The 22108-nt window shown below is 38.2% G+C and overlaps 1 protein-coding gene across 2 annotated transcripts; it reads left to right on the top strand.

Annotated features, from left to right (window-relative positions):
- Positions 1–11436: 11436 nt before the first annotated feature.
- Positions 11437–20879, top strand: LOC118999110 (opiorphin prepropeptide-like). 2 transcript variants are annotated; one of them, XM_037063468.1, is made up of 4 exons: positions 11437–11561; positions 13351–13419; positions 19759–20248; positions 20354–20879. In XM_037063468.1, exons 2-4 carry the CDS (start codon positions 13366–13368, stop codon positions 20797–20799), a joined length of 990 nt encoding a protein of 329 aa, XP_036919363.1. In that variant the 5' UTR covers positions 11437–11561; positions 13351–13365; the 3' UTR covers positions 20800–20879. The 2 variants fall into 2 exon arrangements, with proteins under 2 accessions (XP_036919363.1, XP_036919362.1); XM_037063467.1 differs by having other exon boundaries at positions 11439–11561; positions 19759–20879.
- Positions 20880–22108: the final 1229 nt, after the last annotated feature.

The raw sequence follows: 22108 nt of genomic DNA, 5'->3' as shown, positions 1-22108 counted from the left end.
CCTCCTCCACCCCCTCCTGCTAACTAATTCTCTGGATACCCTCCTCTGTATCCTGCCTACTTAACCCCTGCAACTCAAGTACAAACTGCTACAACAAGCTCTACCACAGCCACAGAATAACCCACCTGCCCTGCAACTACTGCCCAACATACAACTACTGCTACTTCACCCAAAGGCTTTTCCATAAAGTAGTTTCCAACTGGGAATAAGGATGAGATATTCCAGTGGTCCTAAACTGGTGGAGAAATAATTTTAGAAAGAAACCAAAACAACTCACATAAACATTAGGCTAACAAAGTGAAAATAAAGAGTTGAGCAATAGTCCTGGCTTGTTGTGTGTGGTTCCGTTGCTTGGAATACTGTCAATGGACCAAAAGGTCATAGTGTGGATTCCTTGTGGAGCACATTCCCACGTTTTCGGCTTACTTCCTGGTCAGGGCATATATGAGAATGTAGCCAACCAAAGTTTCTCTCTCACAATGATGTTTCTCTCTCTCTCTCTCTTTCTCTCTGTCTCTGTCTTTCTCTCTGTCTCTTTCACTTTCTCTCTCATTTTCTCTTATAAAACAATTAGAAATGTTTGGGGTGATCATAATAAATAAATATATAAATGAGAAAGGAAGAAACTGTTATTACCTTTATAAAAAGAGTTGATATCCTGGTTTCTCTTCAGAATGCACAAATCTTTCACCTTAAAAAAAAAAGACAAATACCATATGACCTCACCTTTAACAGGCATCTAATGAACAAAACAAACAATCAAGCAAAATATAACCAAAGGCCTCTCAATCACTGACATTGAGAACAGGCTGACAGTGATCAGAGGAGACAGGGGAAGGGATTATACGGGCAAAGGGTGAAGATTTTGCAGGAAAATGATAAAAGACACACATGCACAATAACAAGAGGGCAGTGAAAACAGGGGAGGGAGGGAGGGAGAGATGGAGTGGTGGGGGGGAGCAGAAAATTGTACTTGAACGACAATTTTAAAAATGTTCAAAAAAAAGCAAAGTACTCTCCACTTGAAAACAGATTATTCCCAGTATTTAAAAAAAAGAGTTGAGCAATAATATGAGATGCCCAGTGTTGTCGAGAAAGTTACCAGTTTGTTCCCACGTGAGCCACCCAAATGAAGATCTGAGCTGACAGAAGCCAAGCCTTATACCATGGGGCCAAAGAAGTAATTAGGGAAAGTACAGTGAGACACCTGAAATCTGGGTGACACAGCTAGAAGAGTAGGCAACAGGACTCCCCCTGAGTACCAGAACCCATCATGCAATTACAAAAAACATCATCTGGAAATAATTTTATGTGGGGCCCAAAGAAGTATGTGAATAATAGTAATATTATTGAGAAAGGAAAGACCAGAGAAGAATCAGTGTACAAGGATTTGAAATACCCAAGATTCTGCATTGGATATGTGAACTTTGAGCTCTCTATTTTACTTCAGTATTATTTTTCATTACTGCCATAACATATTGTCACAAATTTAGCATCTTAACACAAATGTATTATCTCTCACAGTTCTGTTCATTGGAAGTCCACACAATAGCATGGCTCAGCTAGTTCCTCTGCTTAGTGTCTCGCAAGGCTGAAGTCAAAGCATTGGCAGGGCCACAGTCTTCTTTGGAGTCTCTAGAAAAGACGGTTTCAAGGCTCATTCATTTCCCCTGCAAACCTCTTCTTTCTCATTTTTTAAATATATTCATGATTATGCCATTACAGTTGTCCCATTCTCCCCCCTACATTCCTCTCCACCTGCACATCCCTTCCCCCCATTCCCCCCCCCTTAGTTCATGTCCATGTGTCATAAGTTTTTCAGCTTCTATATTTCCCATATTATTCTTGGCCTCCCCCCTGTCTATTTCCTACCTACCGTCTATGCTATTTATTCTCTGTACCTTCTCCCTCCTTCTCCTCCTCCCACTCCCCTGTTGCTAACCCTCCATGTAATCTCCATTTCTGTGGTTCTGCACCTGATCTAATCGTCTAGTTAGTTTAATTCTATTTAGTTCCGCTTTCTTGGAGATGAAACAAACAGACTGATTTCAATGAGGCAGGAAAACGTAGGAGGCCCCCTGCTGGATAACAATATAGCAAATGTATGGAGGTAAGAGCAATTGCCAATCACATTCACACCCTTGAAACCTATGTTAAGTGTTTACAACATACTAGGACTTAAATTCTGGGAACATGAAAATGGATAAACTACAACACTTTCCACACTTCTCATTTGTTCTTTACCCCATGAAACAAGATGTCCATGAGTATCAGACTTACCTAGAAAAATGGTTATGAGAATGGGAATTTATAATCAAATTTACAAGGACCAGGATTAAGAGCTCAGATTACTTGGCTGGTCCAAGTTCAGTGGTGCCTACAATTAAGAGTTCACATTACTGCCATTGAAAGGGAAAATCTATAAAGAATTAACCACAGTTTATTATAAAAAAATACACATTGACAACTAGACAAAATATTGGATTTCTCACATTTGCCAAACTCTGTTCCCAAGCTTCACATATAACTATGTGATACTCACCATCATCTTATAAGATAATTGCCATCATTACTGCCATCCTACAGATAGGAAAACTGAGGCACATGGAATTTAATCAACTACCCAAGGACACATAGCAGGGAAATGAAGAACAGGCATTCCACCTGGCTGCTGTGGCCCATACTATTAACTCTTCCCACCACTGATGCCTAGGACATCTACCATGTAAAAACAAACAAGGAGTCAATTGTCATGGTCCAGTCAGCTTTGAGTTCTGCTTATCCTGGACTTTTATATAACCAAATGCTTTGCTCCACTAGGACTGCAGGAACTCCACATCAATGGCATTCAGATCGTCTCCACCATCAGACACAATTCAGAGCACACTGCTCTCAGAAACACAAGCTCTTCTGTGTATTGATTGTCGTAGAGCAAAGAGGGAAGAGGGGGAGGAGGAGGAGGAGGGGAAGAGGAGACCTGGGGATGTGGAGCAGGACTGGTGGGGAGGAAACCAAAAGTCGGAGGGGTAAAAAAGGTAGAATCATGAGGGAAACTCATTCTTAGACCAGAAGAAAGACAGGAAAGCAGGTAGGAAATGGTCAATATTGCCCGGGCTGGTGTGATAAAGTGGATTTAGCACTTGCCTGCAAATCAAAGGGTTCCAACTGGTGAGGTTTTTTTAATTCATTTTATTTTTAAGTATATTTTATTGATTATGCTTTTAGTTTTCCCAATTTCCCCCTTTTATCCCCCCTTGGCCCCAACCCTCTGGCATTCCCCCGCTTAGTTCATGTCCATGGGTTGTACATATAAGTTCTTTGAGTCCTCTGTTTCCTGTACCATTTTATCTCTCCCCATCTATTTTATGCCTACTAATTATGCTTCTTCTTCAGCCCCCTCCCCACTGAAAACTCTCCATGTGATCTCCATTTCTCTGATTCTGTTCCTGTTCCAGTTGTTTGCTTAGTTTTTCTTTCTTTTTCTTTTTTTTTTTAGGTTTAGCTGTTGATAGTTGGGAGTTTGTTGTCATTTTACTGTTCACAGTTTTTAATCTCCTTTTTCTTTTTCTTTGAATTTTTTTTAAAAAAATATTTTATTGATTATGCCATTACAGTTGTCCCATTCCCCCCTTCACTCCCCTCCCCCTTGCACACCCCTCCCCCACCATTCCCCCCCCTTTTATTCATGTCCATGTGTCACAAGTACTTTACATTCTGTATTTCCCATAGTATGCCTGCCCTTCGCCCTATGTTCTACCTACCATCTATGCTACTTATTCTGTTTCTTCTCCCCCCTTCTCCTCCTCCCACTCCCCTGTTGCTAACCCTGTTGCTAAATGTGATCTCTATTTCTATGGTTCTGCTCCTGATCTAGCTGTCCTCTTAGTTTGCTTTTGTTTTAGGTGTGGTTGTGAATAACTGTGAGTTTGCTGTCCTTTCACTGCTCATATTTTTCATCTTCTTTTTCTTAGATAAGTCCCTTTAACATTTCATATAATAAGGGCTTCATGATGATGAATTCCTTGAACTTGACCTTATCTGAGAAGCCCTTTATCTGCCCTTCCATTCTAAATGAAAGCTTTGCTGGATAGAGCAATCTTGGCTGTAGGTCTTTGGATTTCAGGACTTGGAATACTTCTTTCCAGCCCCTTCTTGCCTATAAGGTATCTTTTGAGAAATCCGATGACAGTGTGATGGGTACTCCTTTGTAGGTGACTGTCCCCTTATCTCTTGCTGCTTCTAGAATTCTCTCCTTCATTTTAATCTTGGCTAATATAATTATGATGTGCCTTGGTGTGTTCCTCCTTGGGTCCAACTTCTTTGGGACTCTCTGAGCTTCCTGGATTTCCTGGAAGTCTATTTTCTTTGCCAGACTGGGGAAGTTCTCCTTTATTATTTGTTCAATAAGTTTTCCACTCCTGGCTGTTTCTCTTCCCCTTCTGGCACCCCTATAATTCGGATGTTGGAACATTTAAAGATGTCCTGGAGGTTCCTAAGCCTCTCCTCATTTTTTCGAATTCTTGTTTCTTCCTTCTTTTCTGTTTGGTTGTTTCTTTTTTCCTTCTCGTCCACTCCCTTGATTTGAGTCCCAGTTTTCTTTCCATCACTCTTGGTTTTCTGTGTATCTCCCTTCATTTCAATCAGTTTAGCCTTCAAATGTTCCTCTAACTTGTGACTAAAATCAACCAATTCTGTGATCATCCTGATCACCAGTATTTTGAACTGTGCATCTGAAAGGTTGGCTATTTCTTGGTCACTTAAAATTATAGGCTCTGGGGCTTTGAGCTGATCTTGAGTCATAATGTTTGGTTTGTTCACATCTGTTATGTATGAGGGGCGGAGCCTTAGTTGTTCACCAGGGCGGGGTGACCCAGGTCACTGGGTTGTGACACTTCATGCAGGGGCGGGGTCACAGAGGAAAAAAATGGTGCTTTGCTCTGCTCAGCTCTCACTCAGATTTCTGTCCCCTCTACGACTTCCCACAAGCAAATTGAGCCCCGCTGGTGCCAGTTCCCAGGTGTGTGGGCCCATGTACTCTCAGACCCTGTGAATCTCTCCAACAAACTCTCTGTGAGCCTGGGAGCCCCTCTCGGGCCCTTGACCGTGAGAAAACTTTCCAATTGGTGCTTTAAGGCTCTAATTCCCGTCGCTGGGGCCCTAGCCCAACTTCTGGCCAAGATGGAGGCGTAGGTGGAAACACTGTGCCTTCCCACAACTAAATTTAAAGACAGCGAAGTTTTAGTAACAAAAACACAGCCATAACTGAAAATTGAACTATACAGAAGTCCGACAACAACAAATCACTCAGCCAGACTGGTAAGAGCGGCGGAGCGGGGTCAGGCTGGAAAGATAGTACGGTTCTACTGACCCAGGAGCGGAGGCAGAGGCAGTTGGTGGATCCCAGGTGTGGGGTGGCGACAGGCAGACCCAGTGAGGGCGGAGTGCGGCTGGCTGACTGCGGTCATACATTCGCGCACACATAAACCAAGCGAAGGAGCAAACAGTGAGACAGACTGCTCAGGCTAGGGCCCCACCAACTGGTAAATTGAATTGAATGTCCAGATCCCCTGTAGAGGGGACACAAGAGGCAACCACATATTGATGTTTCTCTTCCTCTCTTTCTCCCTCCCTTCCCCTCTCTCTAAAAAATAAACAAAATCCTTTTAAAAAATAAAGAAAAGGGGTAATCCTAGGTTAGAGAATTCAGGAACTACTGAAAAAAGCCAAGAAGAGAAAAAGGTTTAAGAATTTTTAAACCCTTACAGAAGAAAAAGAAGAAAGGAAGAACAAGAAGCACCTGAATGTCACAATGCTTGGAAATAAGAAACTCAATACTTTGTCCAATTTATGAAAAAAGTTAAGGGGCAAAAAGTAAGATAGCAACAAAAGAGGTTTCCTATTAAACAGACCATAAAGAGACTGGTCACTGGCTTGAGAAGGTAATGCAATCAAGCAGTATTAATTCCAAGAAAGATGAATTAGGAATTATATACAGTAGAAATGAGAAGCTGAATGTTTAGTTTTGAATAGATGATCATTAATAAAATGTATCCTAGAGAAACTAGAAGGAAGTAGACTTTCAAAGACAAAGGTTGCTCTTTTATGAGGAATAAAAGAAATGGATTTGTCATCCCCTTGGCTGCCGCTTCCCAATTGTGATAGATGGTACTACTGTTCCCAACCATTTCCTTTCACCACCCTCGTAAAAAGAGGACTACAGATGGCCACTTAACGTCACAGGGCTGCAGGGCATCCGGCCCTCTGAGCACACACAACAAAATTGCAGAAACAGGCTGCCCTCTGTTGCCAAGACATGATACGAGAGAAATAAACGTTTGCTTTCGTTAGTCACTGCGATTGTTGTTGCTGCAGGGAAGCCAGATAGTAAGGAGACCATTACCCTCCGATCTTCTAACAGACGATTCCCGCTGCAGTGGAGCCTGCAAACCTGGCCCTTCTTCTTTCTTCCTTTCTCTGTGCCTGCTGTCAACCAAACAGCAGGTAGTTGGTGATTATAAGTTTGTATTTTTTCTTAGCATCAGTTCTCAACATTATATAAGCTGTGGGCCCCTCTAAACCTTTTCCGCCCTCTACTGGGGACCTGGCCCCGCAAGCCAGGCATGTACCTTGATGAATCTGCCTGTACTGGGGACAAAAGGGAGCTATTGGACTTAACTTTACCATTTTACAAAGGAAGCAAATAAAGCCCTGAAAGGTCAATGACATTTCTCCCAAAGCCGTACTATGCATAGATAGCTAGGTCAATTCTGAAGCTGAGGTCTTTTGATTTCCATTGCGGAGAACAACACCATTCTTCCCCCCAAATTTAAAATTGTTATTTATGGCATTTGTGCTAGCTTTTAGGTGATAAACTTAACTCTAACTCTACCCCTCAGCTTTTTTTCATTTAAAAAACTAGAAAGTTACTTTCTATGTCTTAGAGTTATTTTGCATATTAAAAAATAAATGTAACATGACATGTCAACTAAAAATATGTCACACTTACATTTTAATTTTTAAGAAGTATTAGATCTAGTTTATAGCAAGAACTTGTGTACAACTAGATGTTTTTAAAATAAAATAAAATTGTAACAAAGAAAATATATTTTGTATAATAAGATAAAAGCCAAGGAAATTCCCCAACAGAGATCTTAAAAGAGGAACTGGAGTTCTTTGGTTAGATGGTTACAGTTATCTAGCTAACAAAATTGTGATTAAAAGGTAACTGTACACTTAATTACATTTATAGGCTGGAGCCATTCAGGTTATATTGTGAAGATCACTTTCATGTTTACTACAGAATAATACTCTTTCTACTTGAAAACAAATGAAAAATTTTATCATGGTACTGAAATGAAGGAAAGGTAATTATATTAAACAATTACTGTGACTTGGTTTATGGATATTTTTAATCCTTCATCTCTCATTATATTTTTTCTTTTGGAAAAAATCTGGAAGAAACACATTCATATGCTTTTCATCCATCCAAAATCAGAGGTATTACTATTGCACAACACGGCAGCAAACTGCAAGTATGATGCTGCGTGACCTAGTTTAATTTGGCTAAACCTAACAACATATGTCACAAAAACATTTTCTATCTGTCACATAAGTCTCTGCACTAAAAATTGTGTCATTCTACTGTCATCTTGAACTTCCCGAGACCAGAGACATTAGCTCAGTTAGGTACCTTTCTAGAAAGGATCGCTTAACACCGTGAATTAATTAAAGATTAACTTGAGTGACTGTTTCTTTCTTTTTTAATTTAAAAAATTTAATTACAGTTTACATTCAATATTATTTTGTATTAGTTTCAATATACAGCATAGTATTTAATATTATTATATACAGCATAGTATAATAATATTATTATATTATTTAATTTAATATTCAATATTCAGCATAGATAATCATACACTCTACAAAGTGTTCCCCCGGACACTTCCAGTACCCACCTGGCACCATACATAGTTATAATATCATTGACTATATTCCCTATGCTGTATTTTCCATCTCTTGTGACTATTTTGTAACTGCCCGTTTGTACTTCTTAATCCCTTTGCTTTTTCAGCCAGCCCCCTAAGCCTCATTCCTCTTCAGCAGCCACCAATCAGTTGTCCCTGTCTATGAGTCTGTTTCTGATTTATTCGTTCATTTATATTGTTCTTTAGATGCTTTCATTGGCCTATGTTGCTCTGATCTTTTGTTGGTCACAAGTCACTAGAAACTATCTTTCAGTTTTGCCAATGTTCATCCTAAGTCCTTCAGAGCCAATGATCCATTAAAGTTCAGAGTGTTCCTGGGTTTAAAACACTTGGCTGAACAATATGTTGTCGTCAAAGAAAGAAAGAAAAGATACACCACCTTTGACAACCTAAATTAATGTCAGAGAAGAAAGCTCTCAGTTTATTGAACTGTTTGTGTTAACTTAGAAATAGGAAAATTAACTTCCCTGTTTGAATATGTAATTGTTCAGTAACTGATTAGGACCTAAGGTAAGAGAACCAGTCATAAAGTTTTATACTCTTAATTATATCATCAGAATTTTTTTCAAGATCAGCTCTCAAAATCTACCTTCTTTGTTCCTAAACCACCTGTGCCTCCTCAAATATTCTTAAAACTCTAACCATCTAATGTCTGGGACGTTAATAGCTAACACCAGGTCTGACTCCCAGTAGGCATTAAATAAATGTAGAATGAGTGAATGGATGAATGATGGACTAGCTAAACTCCATGACATAAAAAATTATAAGTATGCACATTTTTTCAATGAAGATATTGAGGCATGATGAATTAAAATAGCTTGTCTGGTATCACCCAGTATAAATGTTCATATTACACTTTGAAGTAAATGACCCCACTGAATTCTCTTGACTAATCTCCGCAACACACTAATATATAATGTTAGTTACATTTATGAAGGTTATTTAGATTTGGCAGGAATCATGGAATACTGATTAATTCTGCATTCAGGTCTTGAAGTAACAGACATGAAACACAACACTAGCCTCATCAAATTTAGGAAGGTTAAAATCATACCAATCATATCCTACAAACACAACACTTTGAAATTGAAAATCAACTGCAAAAAAAAGCTGGAGAAACCACAAATACATGGAGATTGAACAACATGCTACTAAACAACAACTGGGTCACGGAAGAAATAAAAGAAGAAATCAAAGATAGAGACAAATGAGAAAGACATTACAACATATCGAAGTTTGGGGGATATACATAAAGGGCTAATCTCTAAAATTTATAAGTGACTCAGACAACCAAACACCAAAAAACTTAATCCAGTTATAAAGTGGGCAGAGGACCTGAATAAGTTAATAAATTAATAATTTCTGTATGATTTTTACTTGTCAACTACGTGAAATCATGAGCCAAAGATCTGACAAGGCAAAGAAAACTTGGTAGTTTAACACCAATTTTAACTCAATTCCCCTATCACCACCAAAAGCTTTTAAATCACCTTTAAATTTTATTTTTTTAATTGAATGGTTTGTCACTGTTTTTTTATTTTATTTTTATTGAGGTTTTCAGGGTGACACTGGTTAATAAAAGTATGAAGGTTTCAGGTACACAATTCTGCAATACATTATCACCGCAAGTCAAGTCTTTTTCCACATATTACATCTTAATTACCAGAGAACTATCACATCAGAATATTTTAAAAAATAAGAAAAGTAAAAAAAAAATTCTTATTAAAATTTTGCCTAACATTTAATAATCACAAGGATCATATTTTCTATATGCAATTTCATTTAATTCTCAGAACAATTCTATCACATACAATTAATATTATCCTATTTTGGGATGACTATATTGGCACACATGTAATTAGTAATCGCCCATACGGCATATAGCTAAACACAGAAGGAAGTTGGGAATCCAGTCGGGCTACTTGACTTCATCCCACGCACACCATTAAATTACCCTATAACAAAAGGCTTTTATACTTTTCTGACTGCAAGTCAAGGACATGTAACTTGCATAACCCAGTACATACCCCCATGTACAACCATAAAATATTTCTTGAAAAATAGTTACATGTAATACAATCTGATATTTTCATTTTGGTTCCTCTCTATTCATTCTTTAAATAATGTTTATAACTCTCTAGCTTGATAGGACAGATTACTAAGAGGTTGCATCCACACATTAATTTGTACTATAGTAAAAAAAAAATGCTACTTAGGCTATTGGAAAACAGATTTAGGGACAAAATAGCACAGTGGAAAAAATTCAAATTCTTAAATGTGTCATATTTAAGATCACCCCTATCTTAAATATTTAACAAACTTAACCAAGTTGACTTCCCTATGATTTGTTTTTAATCAGTAATCTAGCAATAATATCATAAATTGCAAGGGTTTTTATGAGGATTAAATGATCTAGTCCACATGAAGTGATTATCACAGAGTCTACATAGTCTAGGACATGATAAGGACTAAACAAACTATAGCTATTAGAGATGGAAGTATAACATTTTCTAACATAGGATAATTTTTCTCAACTGAATACATTGATTGCATATGGTTAAATCTCTCAACACTTGGATTTACTTTAAATATAAAATTATCTGATTCACTATACCCATTTGCCATAAATTCAAAATGTTATGAAATTTTCCATACCTACCATCTTTGCTAAGCTAGTGTCTATTGTATCCATTCATATTATTCAGGTATGGAAATAACATACTTATAGAACTTAATATATCTTGAAGTATTATCTTACCCTTTAAATACCCAGCTATTCATTACCTACAAGCAAATTTATTAGGCATATTTCATATTTTAAGTAGCTTAAAAGCCTGTCTAGAGTACCTTTAACAATTTTAAATAAAATTACAACTAGAAAAGAAATATCAAATTAAGATTAAGGAACTATAAAGGCTGTGTGTACTAATTCTCCTCCTCTACCACAAGATCTTTTTTCTTCCAAAACTCAGACAACCTCATTTACTTTAACTTTCTCCTTCTTCCATTTTTCAAAATCCATCTTGTCAAATAAGCTAATTCTCACAGTATACATCAGTTCTAATTCATATGCCTAGACAAGAGTAAACTCCAGAATCTACCCAATTTTACAACAGTGGTTCTCACATATGGTTTCATTTTATGAATACTATAGGACAGTTTTAAAAATGCCTTTGCCTGTCTCCCTGCCCCATAGATTGTGAAAGCTTCCCAGGTAATTTTAATGTGAAGCCAAGTTTGAAAACCACTGTGTCAGACCACTCTGCATGTTTCCCAAGGCCTGTTAAGTGATTGGATCACAGGTCTATGGAAGAAGTTGCCAAACTGGCAAATGCAACTGTCATTTCTTTGTTTAGGTTAAAAAAAAAAAAAAAAAAAGTCAACTCAAAAGATCACCTTCACTCAACCTTCTTAACTCCAATAAAAATTCAGACGAACATATTTATAAAGGAAGATTTTCATGTGGAAGTTCTCTCTCATCTTGAATTTTCAGCTGGTGGCTATTTAAACTGACTACCTGAGAGAAGTAAAATTAAACAACAGTTTGGCTGTTTCAAAGAAGAATCTCCAACCAAGGTATGTATTAGAAATACAGATGTAAGGATTTTGACTTTTGCTCATATTCTTAAGTTTATCATTCTCACATGTGATAAAGTATAATGGAATATTATTCAGTCTTTAAAAAGAAAGAACTAGTTCATTTACAGCCACATGGGGGTGAATCTGAAGAGTATTTTGCTAAGCCAGACAGAAAAAAAATGCTGCATGATATTACTTATATGTAGAATATTTTTAAAAAGTCAAACTCACAGAAACAGAAGGTAGAAAAGGGATTGCCGAGGCTGTGGTTAATGATATAGGGAAAGCTTGGTAAAAGGGTCCAAATTCCCCCTGTTACAATATGAATAAAGTCTGATGTTTCAAGTATAATGCAGTGACTGTCATTGTCAACACTGTATTGTATAACTGAAACTTGCTAAGAGTAGAACTTAAACATTCTCACCTAAAGATAAAGAAAAAGGGGTAAATGTGCAAGGTGATGTATGTGTTAATTAACTCAATGAGGGGAATCTTTTCACGATATATACATATATCAACTCATCACAATGGACCCATTAAATAATCTCACAATTTTATTGGTCAATCATAGCTGAATAAAGCGGAAGAAAAAATAGAAATAGTTACACTACCCAAAAACCTTAGGTATATTTTAAGAAAATATATTGTCAAGGGTAAAAAGCTCACCAGATCTTTAACATTTCAGAAGGAGTGTGTCAGGAAGAACGATGGTGTTTAATGGTTGCACAATTTACATCCAGCTTCACACTTTATTGATTCTTTTCTGCTAATACATTTTAATGGTCTCTAAAGTCAATCATGAGTGGAAGAGTTTTAAAGACACATTAAAAATAGATCTGCATTTCTGTTGTTTTGTTTGAGTTGGGCATTTTATGTGTTTTTAAACTGTCTACAAAGAGAACATAGTAGAGAAAGCACTTTTAAGTAGCTGGCCACAAGAACACAGCACTGGAATCTGGGGAGCTCTCCTCTTGTGCCATTTTTAAAGATGGCACAGATGACAGACACTAACACTGACCCCAAGCAAACTGTCAGTATGAGGGTACTTGAACTTTGCTTTCCCAGAGCATGAGTTGCCACATACTTGTGAAATACTGCTGAAAACTATAATCAAATTAAGGACAAAACCTTCTTCCTCATTCAGTCACTGATGGACAATAATTTGCTTTTGGGAATCACTTGCAGAAAGAACTCAGTGGGTTGGTGTTAAAGAAAAGATGCACATTGTACAATTATTTTCCCTTCAGCTACATGTCACACAGGAATTATATTTTTTTTGTTTTTAAAAAAATAATTACAGCAAGATATTGAGTTTTACAATAATCCAGTCACATCAACACTATATAAATCATGAATCTACAGAGATCTGTACGTTTTGACTAGTTTTAACAAATCTTATTAAAAGTACAACCAAATAAGTTCTATCTCTCCAATTTTGCCACCACTGGAGGCCACAAGAATTTTTCAAAAAACTTGAACAACAATTAAAATACAATTTAAAAAAAAGAATTTTTCAAACAAGCTTTAACTTTCAAAAAGCATTTAAAAATTATCTGGAATTGCCTTTCATAAAATACAAGTCCCATGATTTTGTCATAAAATATCAGAAACATAGCAATATTACTATACAGGGTATGCTCTTCCTTTCTTCTAAATTTCAAGCATATCTATAAAATCCTGTTGTGCTTTTTTTTTGTCACATTACATAGAATGTACTGGGATTGTTTCTAAATTTTTATTCTAAATTAAGTTTTATTCATCACTGGTAATCTTTTTCTGCTTTCAGGGGCAACATCAAAAAATGAAAAAATTAACTTTCAATTTCAGCCTACTGGCTCTTATTGCATGTTTTTTGGTAAGTTCTCTCCAATCCTAGAAATTGTTGATATATTTATATTAATTATAAGTTCATATAAAGTTTTGATACTAATTATGTCTCCTTTATATAACAACACAGTGTCAGATGTCTACCATTATAGACTTTTTCCTATTTTCCTTTTCCTTTCACTTTTACATATAATTTTCTGTCCAGTAGTTTCAGGCATGAAGGGATCAAGGCTAGGTAGAATCTGGGAAAGCTAACTCATTTTCCAGGAACAGCTCTTTCTGTTATTTCTCTTTTTCAAAAGCATGACAAATCAAATTGTCAGAAAAATATAATTGAAGCTTACTTAATGTTTTAAGGTTACAAAAAATGGGAAAATAGAAAGTTCAAGATAAATATTCTAGAAAGACATGATACACCAGTGCACATATCACTGATTGTATAATCATTTTAATAAAAATATTTGTAAAGACAAAAGTTAGAAAGCATTTATGACCTATACACACACATTGGTTCCAATTAACATGTTTCTGTTAATTGAGGAGTAAAGTCCTTCTTTACTGTTTACTCTACTCTTTCCTTTTTTTAATTACTTAAAGAAAAATAAAAACAGAGTGGGGAAAATGTCATTCACTCTAGAAACACTTTCTAGAATTTAGTATATGAATTTTCAAACTTTTAAAAAGCACTTGGTGGGCTCCAAAACATATAATGCAAAGAAGAAAGTGATAAGTCCCATAGCCAAAAATATCAATGGAATAATGTGAACGTCAGAGAAAGAACAACTACCATAGACCATGCTGGTATCAGGGTGAGAGTTAGGAGAGAGTGTGCTCAGAATATGTTTCACTTTTAATAATGACTGACGATCTGCTGTGGACTGAGCCCAGTGTTGGATAACACAAAAAGTACCAAGACTGAATTCAAAACTGGGAGCTCACAGATTAGGTCTTCATTTTATGGTACTTTCCTGAGAGAAAGTACTTAGAAAATCCATTTACATTACACAACAAACAAATGTCAACATTTGCCATCAGGCACATGTAATAATATAAGCAGATAAAGTAGAATTATTATTCAGATACATTTAATGACAACTGTATAAATATTTTTGGACAACAAGTTCATTTCACTGAGCTCATTTCTCATCTATAATACAATGTTGGAATAGAAAAATATTTCATTCCATGGGATATCTGTATCAGAAACTTGTGATCTAATTATTTCAGAACTTTAAAAAATCCCTATCCCAAAACTAAAAAAAGAAAAAAAATCTGGCTGTGGGGCCTGGCTACCTGAATTTTACAAGACTCTTTTCCATGCTGAAATTTGAGGTCACTCAAATATGTTTGTTGAGATTAACTTCTTACACTATTATGTTATAATTACATGAGTTATATAAAAATATTTTGAGGTCAATTCAACTGAAATCAATACACCAAATGAAAATACTCAGGTCAATGATTGTAATTAATTATCAAATTTAGCATGCTACAATAAACCACTGTTTTGGAAGCATTCTCCAACACATTGTGATAAATATGACTTCACTGGTCACATTTGTAAACTTTGCTTCAGACTTTCCAAAAACATGAATAGATTAGAAGATAAAGTTCTGTGGACAAGCAGAGTTAGGGAAAATTACATAAAACTTTGCTGACTAGAGCAATGTTCAGAGATAATAAAGAGAATGGTACCTTGGTTTCCTTTCCTACAACCCTGTATGTTATACCTGACAGTCGGCAACTGCCCAGGAGCCATGCACAAGCCATCCATCTTGAAGATTCTTACAAATTAATAGCACATTCCTATTCCAGAAGCCTGAAAAACAAGACTAATGTAACTTAAGACAAATTATTTTCTAGTTTTTAAAATTGTAGGATCCCACTTATATATGAAGCAGAGGCTTCTATGTCCTAAAAAACAAATTTAGTATATGAATTTGCTCATATTAGACTTAAACTTAGCAAAAATCCCAGAAGACCAGATAGATACTTGGGATGCACCAACACATACGCAGAGCAGCAGATGATGTGAGCCTTAATAGTGAAATGAATGAGTGATTTAGCTCCTGCATGGTTGACTGCATGACTAACAGATAGGCTTCTTACACTTACCACTAACTCATGCATTTTATAGAATATCTGAAGTATGGTGTGGGGATGGACAATCAGCTAAGTCTAAACTCTAAGACAAAGGGTACATCTATTTTTTTAATCCTTACCCAAGGATATATTTATTGATTTTAGAGAGAGAGAGAGGAAGGGAGAGACATATATAGAGAGAAACTTTGATGTGGGAGAGAAAAAATGATTGGTTGCCTCCCATATGCTCCCAACTGGGGATCAAACCCTAGGGATGTGCCCTGGCCAAGGATTGAACACAAAACTTTTTGCTGTGGGAAGATGGACCAAACCAACTGAACCACCCAGCAAGGGCCAAGGAGTCCATGTTTGACAAGAGATATTTGCCAGGAACACAAGAAAACTAAGGGTGGCACATTCTGTCTACCAAGATGCTTGAAACAGAGCAGTTGGTCTGGCAATTTCTAATCTTTAAGAATGGAAAATCTAAAAGAGTGTAAGAAAAAAAGTGATAAAGAAACAAGCATAAATGAATCACACCCTTAGTCAGAATAGAACAATCTAAAAGCAGTTATCAAATAACATAGGCCAGCTGGTTATTTCTAAAATTCCACACACTGTAAAGGCATACAAATGACGGAGGGTTTTGTAGAAATGTAGATTCCGACCCAATAGGCTGCCATGGGGTCCAGGAATCTACATATTTTACAACCTCTCAGGTGATATTGGTTGTTGATGCCCTTGGTGAGTGACTAACATTTTGAATAGCAATGCCATAGCCAGCAAAAGTCATAAAAACAAAATGAAAAAAAATGATGACTTCTAAGTATCTGTTCCCCTCAAGTATCTTCAAGGAAAGACACTGATGCTCCTTGCCTTGTGCAAGGAAGAAATTAGCAGACAATTCAAGTTAGGGTTATTTCTGCTTATCACTAGCTCATGAAGTTTATTCACCTCAAAATATTTATTGAGCACCTGCTGTCCACCAGGAACTATTCTAGATGTTGAGTACCATTTAATTTCATTGACAATCGAAATAGGCCAAATTCTATGCTAAATTCTTTATGTCATTTTTGAGTCATTGCTGACTTTTATAAAAGATATTAGGTTGTGTGTCAGGGATGGAATCCAGGATGAAAAGTGAATAGGATATTAGGAATCAGAAACAGAAAATCTAGTCTAGTCTTCCCCAGTATCTGGCTAGGAATGGAAAGTGATAACCTAGTGATGATAGGGAAGGAGTACATTAGGTGGTCAGTGGGCTGCTTTAGCAGATGAGGTGTAAGTTGTTATTGTATAGCCTGAGATCATAGAGCCAGGGATTAAAAAAAACATTTAAGGGAAATATAATAGTTAAGAGAGGAAAAGCCTTAGGGAGGAAGAGGAGATCCAAACAGAACACAGGTGAAGATGTTAGTTATAAATAGGAAGAAGTAACTGGATATAGGTGAGATTTACAGGTGTGTGGACAGAAATGTGAAGTCCTTCATGTGATATGTTGGACATATCAATGTTGTAAAATAGAAGGCAAGATTGTATTTTGGGGGAAGAAGAGGAAGAGGAGCATGGATGCTGAGAAGATAGTCTTTTGTGGAACACAGGGAAGAATGAATTAGCATTGCTGAGGTTCCAGATGAGGATAGACACTGTATTTCTCTATCATTTCTAATATTTGGGGATTTGTATCACTCCCCAGAAATGTTCATCAGCCTGGAAGTAGAAACAGAGAAGGTAACTTGTATAGGATCAATCTAAAAGTTTGATGTTTTCAAAGTCAATAGGGTAAAAAGACACACAGGCAAGAAGTTGAAGGTTACAAGAGAGTGACTAGAGTCTTGTACCTTCCTGAAACTTCTGTTAAAATAAATTGGTGTTCTGTTTCTAAAAGAGGATTAGTATTTTTCTGACATTGTTCATGGCTAACATTCATTTAATTTTATTTCCCCTTCCCCATTTCTAGTCTATTATTAAGCCCCGTTTCAAATGCTATCTTTCCTACTAGGCAATCCTTAGTCCTCTCTCTTTTGTCAAAAATAAACTTTCCCTCCAAACTGCCATTGCATCTAGAACCTTTTTGCACTTGTATCAATTATTATTTGATCTTTTGTCAGATATACAAAGCTAGCAACTGCCACCTGGGTAATCATAGAGTGTGAAATAGCTCAAATTTATAGAATGTTTACCTTATTTACTGTGTCTAAGCACTTCATATAGTGCATATGTAATCTTATCAGCCACTATATAAGATAGTGTTTTGTTGTCTTGTGTTTTGTTTTGTTTTTTGCATTTAATATTATTCTACTTTTTATTGACTGCTAGAGTTCCAGAGAAATATTCTATTTTTTCTCCTAACTTATTTTTTCAGTGGGATATGTGACTATGACTTTTTATTTTTATTTTTTTAAATATATTTTATTGATTATACCATTACAGTTGTTCTATTCCCCCCCTTCTTTCCCCTCCACCCGCACACTCCCTCCCCCACCCTTCTCCCCCCCTTAGTTTATAACCACGTGTCTCAAGTTCTTTAGGTTCTATATTTCCCCCACTATTCTCACCCTCCCCCCTATCTATTTTCTACCTACCATCTATGCTATTTTCTGTGCCTTCTCCCCCCTTCTCCCCCTCCCACCCCCCTGTTTCTAACCCTCCATGTGTTCTTCATTTCTATGGTTCCACTCCTGATCTAGCTGTCCTCTTGGTTTGCTTTTGTTTTAGGTGTGGTTGTTAATAACTGTGTGTTTGCTGTCCTTTCACTGTTCATATTTTTCATCTTCTTTTTCTTATATAAGTCCCTTTAGCATTTCATATAATAAGGGCTTGGTGATGATGAACTCCTTGAACTTGACCTTATCTGAGAAGCACTTTATCTGTCCTTCCATTCTAAATGAAAGTTTTGCTGGATAAAGCAATCTTGGCTGTAGGTCTTTGGATTTCATGACTTGGAATACTTCTTTCCAGCCCCTTCTTGCCTGTAAGGTCTCTTTTGAGAAATCCGCTGACAGTCTGATGGGTACTCCTTTGTAGGTGACTGTCCCCTTATCCCTTGCTGCTTCTAGGATTCTCTCCTTCATTTTAGTCTTGGCTAATGTAATTATGATGTGCCTTGGTGTGTTCCTCCTTGGGTCCAACTTCTTTGGCACTCTCTGAGCTTCCTGGATTTCCTGGAAGTCTATTTCCTTTGCCAGACTGGGGAAGTTCTCTTTTATTATTTGTTCAAATACATTTTCCACTCGTGGCTGTTTCCTTCCCCCTTCTGGTACCCCTATAATCCGGATGTTGGAACGTTTAAAGATGTCCTGGAGGTTCCTAAGCCTCTCCTCATTTTTTTGAATTCTCATTTCTTCATTCCTTTCTGGTCGTTTGTTTCGTTCTTCCTTCTGGTCCATTCCATTGATTTGAGTCCCAGTTTCCTTTCCATCACTATTGGTTTCCTGGACATCTCCCTTCATTTCAATTAGTTTAGCCTTCATATGTTTCTCTAATTTGTGACTGTACTCTACCAATTCTGTGAGCATCCTAATAAATAGTGTTTTAAATTGGGCTTCTGAGAGCCTGGCAATCTGTTGGTCGCTTAGAGTTATTGGCTCTGGGACTTTGAGTTCTTCTTGAGCCATCCTCTGGGCTATTTGTGCCTGTTAAGTAGCAGGAACGGAGCCCTAGGTTTTCACCAGAGCAGGGCAACTCAGTGGCTGGGTTGTGACGTCATATGTGGGGGCGGGGTCAAAGAGGGACAATGGCTTCTCTCCAGTGCCCGCCCCCGCAGCCGCCGCAGCCGCCGCAACCCCCACCAGCACCGCAGCCACCACCGTCACCAGGGCCACTCGCCCCGTTCCTCGGCACGCGGGTGTGCCACCGCTGTCAGCCCTCCACCACTGGGTTTGCCCCCTGGGGCCTGTGTGGTCCGTCTCACTGCAAGAGAGTGTGCGACCTTGGTCAGTCTGTTCCGCACCCCGACTAGGTCCGGGCTGCCTGCGCTCCTAGATCTGCCCTGGCTGACCCAGCTCTGCTGCTGGTTCTGCCTCTTACCATCCTCGTTGAACGGTTCGTAGCTGTCAGACTTCCGTATAATTCGGTTTTCTGGCTTCTGGATGTGTGGTAGTTCACCAAAACTTTTGTTGTATCCAAACTTGGTTGTGGGGGAAGGCACAGTGTTTCCACCTATGCCTCTATCTTGGCGGAAGTCCTGACTATGACTTTTTAAAGTACATATACTAATGTGTCAACTTTAAGTGATCAAATTTAAAACTATTTTTTTGTTTCTGTTCAATTTTTATCACCACAGTCCAGTGATGGCCACATAGTTCACCACCGGGGACCCCATGGACCTTTCCAGCTGCCACAACCCTATCTACACCACCCGCCAAGAGGGGTTCCACCACAGCTTACTGTTTTCCGTGGTCCAGGATTTGTTCTGCCACCCCATTTTCCTATTTTTCGTCCACCAGTGAATATTCCTCCTCCTTTTCATCCTCCCTTTGGACCACGGCCCATTCCATCTCTACCCGGTCCATTGAGACCTATTAGACAGCCTCCATTCTTTCCAGGCTTTCCATATTTACCATTCCCACATAGACATAACCATCCCCCTTTTCCCATCTATCAATCTCAATACCCAATTAAAACAACGCCTATAGCTACAACCAAAGTCCTTATCCCTACAGAACCTACCACTACTCCAACAACTGTCACCACTCCCACAGAACCCACCACTGAAACATCAATCACTACCAATTCAGTAGAACCAACCACCAACACTCTTACAGAATCCACCACTGCCACAACAACAAGCACATCGATAGCACCCACTACAATAGCAACCACCACTTCTACAGAAGAGACTACAACTGCAACCACCATCAGTCCCACAGAAGCCCCCTCCACAACACCAATCATTACCACTACAGTAGAACCTACTACCACAACAGCAACCACCACCACTTCCACAGAAGAGACTACAACTGCAACCACCATCAGTCCCACAGAAGCCACCTCCACGACAACCATTATCACTTCTACAGAACCAACTACAGCAACCACCACCACCGGAATTTCCACAGAACCACTCATCAGCACAACAGAAGCCGCCACCTCCTCAACAGAACCTACCACTTTGTCAACAGACCTCACTACCACAACACCAGCAGCAACCACCACAGCATCTATCACAGCTACTAGTCAAATTAACACAACCCCTCCCTCTACCACACGGCACGTGACAACTCCCAATCACACTACATTAAATGCTTTCCAGCGTTTTTGGAAACAATTGCTTTCATACTTCAATGGAAAAAATAAGAAATCTTCAAGCTCAAAGGAAAAATGAACTCCAATTATTTCATTGGAATCAACCCTGATCTAACCAGCACACCAAAAAAATAAAATAAAGTACTATTTGAGCAACAATTGTTGTCATGATGACTACCACTCTATATTTTAATACCTACCAACAACTGATCAGTCAGTTTCCCAGAAGAAAACAAAGAACCTTTATTTTTAACAAAGGCATTTAATAAAGGATCTAATTAAAGAAAGAGGGCAAGATTAAGTGTACAAACAAGAGACTGAGGCATTTAGGGTCTAGCCACAGTGGAACTTGTAGTGTGTCTAGGCTTGATGGGGCAAAGGGATCAAATATCAACACCAGACCCTCAGCAAGAGTTGAGGACAGTGGAAAAAAGGCCACCTAGTGGAATCTGTTGCTGTTAAGGGATGTAACTGCTGCAGAATAATGCATAACAGCATAGGGAGTCCAGGATGGCACCCCTACCTTTCTCCTTCTCCTATTGCTTTCATCACTGGGCTCCAGCCAAAATCTAACAGGCAAGGAAACCCACATAGTAAAGTTTGCATGGTCATCCTACCCAGGTAAACAGCTAAGTGGAGACGGCTGAATTGCTAATGGGGAACTAACAGCACATAGTGGTGTGGCTCAGCATCTTAAAGCGAAATGAGCACTTAGCAAAACATAAGAGGTCTTGGCCTCCTGCACAGAAAGGGAAGAGATGGCAGCAAGGTAAATTATGAAATTATATTAATTTTTACTGCCTTTTCCTGAAAATGCACATATCTCTGGGAATTTTAGGTAATAAAAATATAACTAAATAACAATTTCTAATAAAAGAAATACAAAATTGAAATAAAAATGATATATAAATATATCAGTATAACTTCCAGCCAAGATGGAAGCATAGGTAGACACACTCTGCCCCCTTGCACAACCAAAAACAATTTAGAAACAAAATAACAACCAGAACTGACAGAAAATTGAATTGTATGGAAGTCAGACAACCAAGAAGTTAAAACAGACACATTTATCCAGACTGGTAGGAGGGGCAGAATCGGGCAGCCAAGCGGAGAGGTGTCGTGGCACAAAAAGTGGTGGTATGGGGCTCACAAGGCACCCCGGGCACTCAAGTCAGCAGCAAGTGGACCCTGGGCACATAGGCAGTGGCTGGCAGATCCTGGGCATGGGGCGGCAACAGGCAGACCCAGCCAGGCAGCAATTGTAAAGTGAGACACTACAAGCGAGGTGGGTGGCTGATCGGGTGATCCCACATTCACATGCAGATAAACCAGGAGAAACTTAGGAGCAAGAGAGACCACACAACCCAGGGTCCCACTACTGAGAAATA

This window comes from Sturnira hondurensis, unplaced genomic scaffold (genome assembly GCF_014824575.4).
Source record: "Sturnira hondurensis isolate 20B ecotype Veracruz unplaced genomic scaffold, ASM1482457v3 Scaffold0014584, whole genome shotgun sequence".
In the NCBI taxonomy this organism is placed as follows: Eukaryota; Metazoa; Chordata; class Mammalia; order Chiroptera; family Phyllostomidae; genus Sturnira; species Sturnira hondurensis.
Note: the sequence above shows the minus strand (reverse complement) of the source record. Positions and strands in the feature narration are given on the sequence as shown.

Coding starts and splice junctions, on each gene's coding strand:
- LOC118999110 (XM_037063467.1), top strand. CDS start 13,366: ATGAAAAAATTAACTTTCAATTTCAGCCTACTGGCTCTTATTGCATGT. Junction 13,420..19,758: donor CTCTTATTGCATGTTTTTTG/GTAAGTTCTCTC, acceptor TTATCACCACAG/TCCAGTGATGGCCACATAGT.